Source organism: Bidens hawaiensis, unplaced genomic scaffold (genome assembly GCF_021521415.1).
Source record: "Bidens hawaiensis isolate Kalapana, Puna unplaced genomic scaffold, B.hawaiensis_p1.1 tig00069964_1, whole genome shotgun sequence".
Classification (NCBI taxonomy): Eukaryota; Viridiplantae; Streptophyta; class Magnoliopsida; order Asterales; family Asteraceae; genus Bidens; species Bidens hawaiensis.
Genome location: NW_027502302.1, coordinates 6694 through 19108, shown reverse-complemented (window position 1 = coordinate 19108; position 12415 = coordinate 6694). Strand labels below are relative to the sequence as shown.

General features: G+C 33.0%; 1 protein-coding gene across 1 annotated transcript; it reads left to right on the top strand.

Moving 5' to 3' along the window:
* The first annotated feature begins 8352 nt into the window (after positions 1 to 8352).
* Positions 8353 to 12415, top strand: LOC143605508 (uncharacterized). Its single transcript, XM_077081593.1, has 9 exons — positions 8353 to 8485; positions 9550 to 9735; positions 10302 to 10428; positions 10508 to 10591; positions 10696 to 10892; positions 10998 to 11093; positions 11177 to 11270; positions 11355 to 11468; positions 12134 to 12415. Exons 1-9 carry the CDS (start codon positions 8369 to 8371, stop codon positions 12235 to 12237), a joined length of 1119 nt encoding a protein of 372 aa, XP_076937708.1. The 5' UTR covers positions 8353 to 8368; the 3' UTR covers positions 12238 to 12415.

The window sequence follows — 12415 nt, the reverse complement described above, 5'->3', positions numbered from 1 at the left end:
AATTGGTTTTGTATATATATATATGTGTGTGTATATTTCGATATTTATATTTTAAAGTTAAACCTTATAAATATTGTTTACAAATCAAATATGATTTTTTTTTCTTTTTTTTTTCTCTTTTATTATAATAACTGAACTAATAAAACCTTAACTACACTTTTATCAAATACTCTATAATATATAATAAACCCTTTAACGATCCCTAAATCCGTTATAAACCCGTCATATCATGTTTTTCCCTTTATTTACCTCGTTAGAATGTTTATGTTGATTATACTTTAATAATTAGGACAAATTACCGGGACTTCTCGCGGAACCATCTAGTTGCTTATATCGTTACCATCTCCTCGTTACCGTATTCCCTTTTCCAAGTGAGTTCTTCATAACTCCGTTTTAACGCTTTTAATATTTTTGGGGTGTAGTATGTCACAAGTTTTATCTCGTCAGTTATGTGCTTATTTATAAACTGATTCACAATTAGCGTACATGTTAATATTATTCTTGCATATTGTTTATGATTATACGTGAACTTGCTGACAACGTGTTTACTATTCTTATGATGGAAGTTACGCAAACGCATACACATACACATAGTGGGAGGGTCCGACGGGACGTACATACGCCGTCTAACGTTACGACTTCGGTTGTTCGTAAGGTGGTTCTCATTTCCCCTATTACTACGGCCTCGGCTAAAGGAACATGAAGACGACATTAATTGATTTCATTTACTTTACGCTTGAATAGTTATTGCATTATGAAAGTTGAATCGTGCCTTTATATATATATATATATATATATATATATATATATATATATATATATATATATATATATATATATGCATACGCAAAAATTTATGAAAACTCGCCAACTTAATTGTTGACAAATATATTGTTTTCAACGTGCTACAGGTTGAATCGATGGCATGCTAAGGATGAAGATCATTAGTATACCTTGAGATATTTGAATAAAGAACTTATTTATTGTTTTGATGAAGTGTTTCTTTTTATTTTTAATTATGAATAATTGTGTACTTGTTACGTTATGTAATGAAATAAATATAATTATTGCCGCTTTAATAGTGTTACGAGCTATGAGTGATCTTTACGTTACACCCGGGCGTATTCCGCTTAAAGCCGGGTGTTACATAACGAATCTGAATTCATAAGATAGATTTTGACCTAACAAAACCTATTTTTCTACCCCATCAAACCACTGAGTTTAATTGTGAAATTTTTACCATGGTAAAATAAAAAGTCTTAGGTTTACCAAACTAGTTTTGTTGTAATTTTCAAATGTACACAAAATTATGAAAATTCATGCAAGACGGCAATATACATGCAACTATTTTAATGCTTAATGTAAAGTATTAATTCTGCTAAAATTCTTTACTAAACCAAATTATGCAAGGCCAATTGGGTTAGAATCCTAACTCAATTTATGATCTTCGAGTAGTGGAATCAACTTTGTCAAACTTAGGATATGTAGTAGGGATTCTAGACTAGAATACAAATTCCCACAATAGCCTAGACACTTTAATTTGTAAAATCATAAAAACTATCAAGTTCAAGTCTATAAATTACATTTTTTTAGTTTTATGGAAACTAGATCAAAGTACGAAATCATAGGATAAAGAATAAATCAAAAATACCAAGTTACATCAGTTTATCACCTCAACAATATACATGAACAAATTTGCTACTAAACTGATTTCATCTATAACACATGTAAATCATGTTTCTAACATGCTTATGATTCTAATTCACTGACTAGAGATCATCCATCATCAAAATCAATATATCATCTTTTTATTACATAATTGTTTATATAAAAACACAAATTAGGAATAACTCAATGATTAACTTGATCAAATTTTCCAATCTTTCAATTTTAAGTTGTGGTTCAATTAATTAATCAATACTTGGATACTAAATCCCACATTACCCATTTATAAAACATGTGAAAAATAATACTATAACATAATCACTTACTTGGATGATCACAAGATAGTCACGAAAAGAAAAACTTCTAGCACTTGATCCAAGAACACCAAAAAAATTATGCAACTATGTGAGTATGGGTGATGCTTGAGATAAAACAAAAAAGAATGTGTGTTAGGGATGGGGGTGCACAAATTTATTTGTATTATAATCTCACATGTCATATCCAATAAGCATTATGTAAATATATATTTAATACATTATAAAATAATGTATTTTTAATGTGCTCGTTTAGGCTCACGAGCCTACTTGAGCTCGATAAGTGAAACTCGAGCTCGTTTATCAAGCAAGTCTGCTTTAGGCTCGTATTTGGGCTTGAGCTCGTTTCAGCTTCGTTTGTTTCGAGTTTTTAAGAGCCGATCTCGAGTAGTAGCCCCAACTATTTCCGATAAATTGTCTGTTGGTAATCGCAACTTGATTTTGTAATCAATTCTTAATATAATAATTTGATCATTTAACTCGTCATCAGTTCGTTCACAAATGTTTTGTTTATGGTGACAGCTGGATAACAGAAAACTTGGAGCTTTACAAAACAAGAAGGATACTATTTCTGTAGTGCATGTATAATCATCCAGAAATCTCAATTGCAATGATTGAATATCAGTTTCCTTGAATGATGACTGTGTAATACTTATAATTTGCGATAAGAAGCCTATGTTGCACGGGAAACGGGCACGAGTACGGGAACGGGAAACGACAAAACTCAAAAAATCAAGAAACGGGTACACACAAGTACGAAAATAAATACATATAAAAAATAACTATATATTATAGATAAGTAATTAATTATTGATAAAAAATAAAAAAATATATATATAATTTTTATTTATATATAATGTCAATTTTAAACATTTTATGTAAAAAATTACAAGTTGAGGACCAAATGTAAACTAGTTTAGATAAAGAGGGCTAAATGTTAAAATGCATAACCTAATTTAATATTTTTTATGTAAATCTTAACAAATTTAAGGACTAGATACAAACAAGTGAAAAATCAAGGGGTTAAATGTTAAACCTAAACTTAAATTTAACCTAAACAATAAAACAGCAGCCTCTTTTTGTTCTTCATTTTTCTTCATCTGTTTTTCGGCGCCGGAATACCGTATGTGGCGCCGGAAATCATCGGAACGTCCCAGAATCGTTTTTTTACCGTCCCCATTTAACGGGTTCTTTTAGGAACGTCCCCAAATCTCAGGAAACGTTATGCAAACATCCCGCAGCCGTCCCGTAGGCGTTTCCGTCCCCCGGCGAGTTTCCAGGATGGGGTGCGGTGGGTTCCAGGCGTTTCCGTGCATCAGAGTAAGAAACCGATGGTACTTATGTGTATTTATTTTGATATATGATTTTTAATTTTTTTTAATACAAAACACCTTGCGCATGAATGCATGTCAGTTCAAATTTCTATATTTTTGGTTTCTGTTTATGTCACAGCTTTATACACGAGACTCTTCTAAAAGTTGGAAGCAAGTTGAGTCAAACCGACAGTTGACCACGAAGGAGCCATCTGCCAACATTGTCTTGTTGGATTTTATTTCATCCGAGAAATGGAACGATATTGTCTACTTTGATGACCATGTTGATGACATAAGCAAGTAAGGGCCATTGGCTTTTTCAAATAATTGTTGAGATTATAAAAAAGTTAATCTGGGAAATAATTAAAAGTTCTATTTTATTTTTGTGCGTGCAGGGATTGGTTGAATTCTGGGCTATTCAAGTGACATACCGGTTTTGACTGTAAGCAAAGGTAGATCATAGATCAAAGACACTTCAATGCATTCATCTATTTTCCATCTCCTGTAAGCTGTGTGCTTTTTACTCAAATGAGGATTAGTTTTTTTTTTGTCTGCTTGTTGTTGTAACGAAACTGCATTGTCTATTTTATTTTTATCTAATTTTTTTAATTTTATTTTTAAAACCCATTTCAGTTAGTAAACAAACATTGAAAGTTTAGAGTTTACCAAAGTTGAAGGGTGATTACCCCAAGGTTTGGTAACACATTTCTTTGGTTGATGAGTTTAGTTTGATATATAAAGTTGTACTTATTCGAAATCAAATTGTGTGGAAATCATTATCAGTGTTGTGCAATGTTTTGATAATCAACCAAGCTGCTAATCTACCGGATGACATCATAGTCATAATATAACAAGAAAAGAGATGATACAAAAATGCATACTGTAGTTAGATTGTATATAGAGAAAAAAAAACTTATGAGTGCGAAAATGCATATATGTTATTGTTGTTGCTTTTGAGTCAATTAAATTATAAGAGTCGTTTAAAATATAAATATTTACGTTTTGTGTAACAAGCGTGAGGGTAGAGATGGTAGTGGCAATCTATACGAACTCGTCTAACTAGCACAACATGCAAGGTTCAATTTTATCTCGTGACTCCTCTTGTTTCGGCTCCAAAGAGCCTATCACCATCAATAACCGCCGCTTGAATGCCGTGTTTCACATCTACAAATTTAAGTGGTATTTAACTCAAAAGCACACCCTTAAGTATTTGAACCCATAATGCTTGCTTAAGATAAGAAGTTTGTATCGATTTTTTCACCTTATTAAGTGAGCTCATCGGATACGTCTTGAATCCAATTTAACTAGAAAACCATTAAACCATTTGTGTAAGATGATGAAGCTAATTATTATTTTACTAGTTTTATTGCCCGTGTAAAACACATGATTATCTAAATAATAAAATTACAAGTAAAGAAATAATTACATAACGTATATGAATAAATGTATTATATTTATGCTTGTATCTTACTATGTGTATATAAATTTATTTTATTTATATCACAAAATGATTTTATTTAAATGAACTTAATAAAAAAATGTACATGCAAAAACATACCCGAGAACGCTTTTTTGTTAATTGAAATCTTCATTGTCAGTATCATATATGTATAATTGAAAGAATTCAGGAAGAAGACTTCTCAGACAATAGTCATACAATAATAGTTCTGACCACTCAGCTTAAATACTGCAGGAGCGTTACCTTTATTAAGTAAATGAGAACATTAAATTATAACGACTGAAGTTCTTCAAAAATTATGTTTTTCTGAGCTAAACCATGAAAGATTTTAATAAGTTTGACAACATAAAAACAACATGTTAACCCATTAAATTTTGTGAATATTTTTCTTCATTCGAGCATAGTTTTGCATGACGTGTTTTTCATACAACATTTTGATCACTATTGAAAGAAAAGTTAATGCTGACACGAACGTTTCAAATTTGATACAAGTTAGAAGCATTGATAGGTCTGGGGTGGCATGTCGTAAGTATTCACCATATATACTTGTAACATCCGGCCCCTCGCACCACCAATATTGTCCGCTCTGCCCACAAAGAGCTCACAGATTTGTTTTTGGTTGCCCAGATGTAGACTTCTCAGGATGTCACCCATCCTAGTACTACTTCCACCTAAGCACGCTTAACCGTGGAGTTTTCATGTGCTCCACAGCCAACTAAGCCCAAAACACGTTGGTGATGTTAAGATGAAAGACATTACTTATGAACCAAGGATCTCTCTTGTCCACGGCCGATGTGGGATAGCCTAAGAGTGGGACGATGTTGTGTTTGCCAAGGGTGTTACAAACAACCCCCCTTTGGACTCATCGTCCTCGATGAGGCGTGTCCCATCATCCCGAACGACACAAGAGTGGATCTGATACCACATGTAACATCCGGACCCTCGCACCACCAATATTGTCCGCTCTGCCCACGAAGAGCTCACAGATTTGTTTTTGGTTGCCCAGATGGAGACTTCCCAGGAGGTCACCCATCCTAGTACTACTTCCACCTAAGCACGCTTAACATTGGGGTTTTCATGTGCTCCACAACCAACTAAGCCCAAAACGCGTTGGTGATGTTAAGAGGAAGGACATTACGTATGAACCAAGGATCTCTCTTGTCCACAGCCGATGTGGGATAGCCTAAGAGTGGGACGATGTTGTGTTTGCCAAGGGTGTTACAAACAACCCCCCTTTGGACTCATCGTCCTCGATGAGGCGTGTCCCATCATCCCGAACGACACAAGAGTGGATATGACACCATCTGTAACATCCGGACCCTCGCACCGCCAATATTGTCCGCTCTGCCCACGAAGAGTTCACGGATTTTTTTTTGGTTGCCCAGATGGAGACTTCCCAGGAGGTCACCCATCCTAGTACTACTTCCACCTAAGCACGCTTAACCGTGGAGTTTTCATGTGCTCCAAAGTTGACTAAGCCCAAAACGCGTTGGTGATGTTAAGAGGAAGGACATTACTTATGAACCAATGATCTCTCTTGTCCACGACCGATGTGGGATAGCCTAAGAGTGGGACGATGTTGTGTTTGCTAAGGGTGTTACAAACAACCCCCCTTTGGACTCATTGTCCTCGATAAGGCGTGTCCCATCATCCCGAACGACACAAGAGTGGATCTGATACCACATGTAACATCCGACCCCTCGCACCACCAATATTGTCCGCTCTGCCCACGAAGAGCTCAAGGATTTGTTTTTGTTTACCCAGATGGAGACTTCCCAGTCCTAGTACTACTTCCACCTAAGCACGCTTAACCGTGGAGTTTTCATGTGCTCCACAGCCAACTAAGCCCAAAACGCGTTGGTGATGTTAAGATGAAAGACATTACTTATGAACCAAAAATCTCTCTTGTCCACGGGCGATGTGGGATAACCTAAGAGTGGGACGATGTTGTGTTTGCCAAGGGTGTTACAATACTTAAATTTTAATAGTCAAGGAAAAAATAGTCGGTTTACCAAATCCCGAAGCTTTTGATTTTTTTTCAAAAATGTCCTTGAAAATAAATTTGAAACATAAATCAAGTTTAAAATTCTAGCTTCCATGCGTTTGACATTTTCAAGTCAACATTTTGTACCCCTAACAAATTTGACGATACAAGTTAGAAGCATTGATATGTTTGGGGTTGGCATGTCGTAAGTATCCACCATTTATACTTAAATTTTAATAGTCAAGGGAAAAATAGTCATTTTACCAAATCTCGAAGCTTTTGATTTTTTCCAAAAATTTCCTTGAAAGTTAATTTGAAACACAAATCAAGTTTGAAATTCTAACTTCCATCTGTTTGACATTTTCAAGTCAACACTTTGTATCCGTAACAAATTTGACGATAAATTTATTTGTATTCTCAGACTTTTATAAATACTCAAATTTCTTTTTTTTTGACCATAGCAATTTTTTGACCCAAATGTAGTTAACTTGTACTAAACAATCTATTTGCCGATTTTTGACTGTAAAAACAAAATTTAAGTTCCATAAAAGCAAAACAATCCTTAATATAAAAACCAAGAAATTAAATATGATAAACTTAGTTATATATGAAAGTGATTGGTATATATTTACTAAATTAACCGAAAAATATATAGTTTACTAAATTAAACGAAAAAATAAATTGATAAATTTAAAGCATATATTTATAATTTATAAATTTATATGACAATTCACAATTATAATAATAATAGATAAATGGACTGATTTTAAAAACGGATCAACTCTTAAGCATAGATTTATGATTTAATAATTAAAAAAAGATACTTTGTAAAATAAAAACATGTTTGAATTTTGTTTTTCTTTATAATCTTCAACAATATACATAGTAAAATGTGTTATTGATAACATTTGAAATTATATATTGTTTTCAATTTTAACGAACATGGTTTGTTGTTAATTTTTAGATTTCATTATTTTGAAATATATAGTAAAATAATATGTTAATATTTATTTATATAAAAAAGTATAAATATAATATAAATAAAATGTAAAAGGAAAGTGAATATGGACATATATTAGAGTCAATTAAGATATTAGTTTTGGAGAGAAAAAAGTTATAAAGTTTAATCATAAACTAACACGTGTCACAACTATTTTACTTTATTAGAATAAGTAGATTTAATAGATAAAGCTCGATACTCAAACCCTAAACAACAATATATCTTATAGTATTTTGGTTTACTTAAAGAATGTTGTCATACGGTGATGCGCACACACAATATTTCTCCTTAATATCGTTAGCCAAAATGTTTGGAATTAGAAAACTGTGAAAAAATAATATCATCGGATCAAGAAACAAACGATGTATTGAAATTGAGAAGTAAATAAATAGATAGCCAATGTGTGCATATTATAGGGTCTGAAGCTACAATTTAGAAAAGCTAAAGGAGTTATTTGAAAAAGTGTTGCACATATTATATACTTACCAGCTTCCTCTTTACTTGAATCAGCCACCAGACATTATAAACCCTAATATATAAATTACAAACCCTAATAACAAAACTACATCATCACCACCGTCGTCGTCGTCCTATTGTATTTGTATTCTGTCTCAATTCAGTTTACCTGCAACGATGCCTAAGGTTCCGTTGTCGGATTTGCCTGTGCTGCCACAGAATAATAATCAGCTTCCGCTTCATCTTCAGCTTCAGAAGACTCGAGTTTTCTGCAACAACGATGCTCCCACTCATGTATTTGCATTTACTCTCTCTTTTTATCACTTTCACTTTATTATTATTATTATTGTTTGTTTAATTCATTCACTCCTTTCTTTAGTTTAGCCTAAGTTTCAATTGCGCCTGTAAACGAACCGAATTTGTGAACCAGAAGTTCGCGTATTAACTAAACGACCGAATACGAACAAAAAGTTTGTTCGTTAATTTACATTTGTTTATTTTCGTTTATAGGTTAAAATACAAAGGGTTTCAAGTCCTTAAAAAGTTTTGTTTTTTTTTTTAATTTGTTTTTGCTCATTTATTTAAGCCTGTTTACATATTTTTTTAAGTTTCTTCCTTTGTTTTTGTTAGTTAATATATTCATTAAAATTTCTTTGGCCCATTACAAATTATTATTGTTTTAATAACATTTTAGGCTCACAACATTGTTGCTTTTAACTAGTTTTAGCTCAGTTATGTTTGTACGACCATTTGTGTTTGTGAACCATTCCTTTATACTGTTAACGAACAAGCATAAACGAACTTGAACTTGTTCATTTTCTTAACGAGTGAACACGTACAAGAAAACTCTGTTTTTTTAATTGTTTGCACGTTTGATTAAAGTTGATATTTGGCTGAATTGATGACCGAATTTAGTTTTTTTTAGTTTTTTGATTTTGAAAGTTTGTTCATTTATGTTCGGTCATTTACTAAACCACCGAATATCAGCAAAAAGTTTGTTCATTTATGTTCGTTCATTTACTTTTGTTTGTTTTTGTTAATATATTCGTTTAATTTTATCTTTTGGCTTGGTATCGTTTTAATAACATTTTAGGCCCACCCTCCATTGCTTTTAACTAGTTTTAGCTCAGTTACGTTCGATCGTGAACTAGTCCGGTGTATTGTTAACGTACAAGCATCAATGAACACGAACAAGAGAGCTCTGTTCGTGTTTGTTTGGTTATATTTAAATGAAAGAACAGGGGCATGCTTTATTTATGTTCATTCGGTTTGTTTACGAGGCTGATTTTGATTGCTATTTGGTTTGATTAATGACTGATTTTTGGCCTTTTTTGTTTGTTTTTATTATGATTTTGAAGACAGAGGATATAACCTACTCCGGTGCGTATGCGGCGTTGGGAGTGGATAACAGCTTAAGGTTAGATGAATTTAGGAAAAACTTTCAAGTCAAAGTGATTAGGCTCGATAAAGAAGATATGGAATTTGATTTGATTGCAATCGATGCTTCGATTGCGAATGCTTTCCGGAGAATCCTCGTATCTGAGGTAGTTTCTTCATTCTTGCTATTTTGTATATTAATTTTTGATAGGCGTCCGCACGGTTTTCCCTGGGTCTGTTTTGGGCTAAAACTGAACCAACAACCGAAGTTTCTGTTTGGCTTCTGATTTTTTGGTTTTGTCATTTGAGCATGAATGTTTCGGGCCTAAAAAATTTGGCCAATATAATGATTTATGGCCTAAAGCTCTAAATCATTTTGATTTTGTTGATTAATAACTAATTGTTTATTATTACATATTTGGGATAAAATATTTGAGTTACATATATATTAGGTTTTTATAAATTACCTAAAATGAAAAACAAAAAAAAAGGAAATCTACATATTCGGTTCGTTTTTTTTTTCTGTTTTTGTTTTATGCTAAACCAAAACCGAAATTTAAGTTCTGTTTTCACAAAAACATAAAACCAAGGCATTGGATTTTGTTTCGGTCCAAGTTTTTTTTTGGTGGTTTTTTGGCTTCGGATTGGCTGTTTTTTCAGTTTCATGCACACCCCTAATTCTTGCAATGGAGGTCAATTGAACCACTATTTGTTTTGAATGTTTTGTATGCAGCTGCCTACTATGGCTATTGATAAGGTGTTTTTTGCCAACAATACATCAGTTGTACAAGATGAAGTTCTTGCACACCGATTGGGTCTTGTTCCAATAAAAGTTGATCCAAGGCTGTTTGATTATACAGGTTATTATCTTTTAGATACTTTTACAATGTTATGTAACTTTTAAATATTTACATTATTAACTTTCACTTATTTATCCAGAAAACGATGTCCCTAATGAGAAAAACACCATTGTTTTCAAACTCCATGTTAATTGTAAGAAGAAATCTGGTGAACGTCTCACAGGTAACAAAAACATCCTTACATATGATGCTCAAAATCTTGATTTTTGAACATAACCTAATTTTAGCTTCTTGTGTTGTTTAAATGACCATGATGATGTGGCACAGTGTACTCAGATGATCTTAAGTGGTTGCCATCTGGCAGTGAATATGTTCTGTCCACTGAAAACAATGCTTCAGACTCCACATCAAAACCGAAAACTTACACGTCATTCACTTCCAGCCAAACATCTTTACCAGAATTATCAAAGGACCCTATAACGGTCACTGAAAAAATTATTCTCTCAAAGCTTGGGCCTGGACAGGTGATTCTTTAGTTTCAATAACATTTATACAAATACCCTTTTATTATTATTATTATTATTATTATTATTTAACATAGTGGTAATGATGTTTTATTACGTATATAGGAAATAGAGCTAGAAGCACATGCTACTAAAGGTATTGGTAAAACACATGCCAAGTGGTCTCCTGTTGCCACTGCTTGGTACCGAATGCTTCCTGAGGTAACAACATAATATTTTACAGATACATTGACATGTGACAGAATATCATGCTATATTTTTTGTTTTATTTGTTTTTATTTAAGGTTGTATTGTTGCAAGAAATCGAGAATGAGGATGCTGAGAAACTTGTAAAAAAATGCCCTGTTAATGTGTTTGACATTGAAGATATGGGTAAAGGTATTTTGTTATATTTTTGTTTTCTGATGATTTTTTAAAGTACACGAAGGTGGATTAAACCATATGGTGTCACGTTTTGAATAGGTGTGAAGAGGGCAACTGTGGCTAGACCACGAGACTGCACACTGTGTCGGGAATGCATTCAAGAGGGAGGGGAGGAAAAAGTGGCACTAAGACGTGCCAAAGATCATTTTATATGTAAGCACAGTTAATTAATTGCATAATTGATAGTCACTAGGCATGTAAATGAACTGAACAGACATGAACGGGGTATGCTCATTTTCGTTTATTTTACTTTTAACTGAACAAATGATTGAACATGAACAGTTAAACGAACAAGGTTTTCTTGCTCGCTGGTTAAGAAAATGAACATGTTCATCTTCATTTTTGTTTGTTTGTAATATAAACGAACAGCTCAAAAACGTAAACGAACATAACTGAGTGAACACTAATTTAAAGTAAACATGAATTTTAATCTGTTGGGCTTGTCAATAGAGCTAGACTAAGTTGTAATCAGTGATATATTAGTTTAATGAAACTAGACTAAATTGTTATGGGCCTAACAGTTTAAATGAACAATTGAATGAACAAACTTATAAAAACGAATATAAACGAACACACATGAACAAGACGTGTGCTGGTTTGTCAACTAAATGAACCGAAAGTTTTGTTCATGTTCGTTTCTTTATTATAAATGTAGAACATAAACAAACTTCCCCGCTGAATGGTTCGTTTACAGGCCTAATAACCACTAGTCGGGCTGGTTTGGTAACTGGCTCAGTCAATTAGCAAAATTTTAAATGGGTTTGGGTTGCCCCCCTATCGTATGTATTGAATACAACTCTTGATTTACTGTGCAATAGTTACTATTGAATCAACTGGAGCATTGCCGCCTGAGGTGTTATTTACTGAAGCTGTCAAGATTTTAGAAGACAAGTGTGGAAGGGTTATAACTGTGCTCTCATAGGTCCATTGTTTCTCAATATTTTTTTTATATAAGTTATTCGGTTTGTGCTACATTCTTCTGAAAGGGTTCTTGGAATGTAGCTTTTAAGCATATTTTGTGACTACTTTTCGGTGTCGGTTTTGTAGGAAAGAAGTTAATGCTTACTGTTTCAGTTGTGGTTGTTTGGAAGTTTATTTCA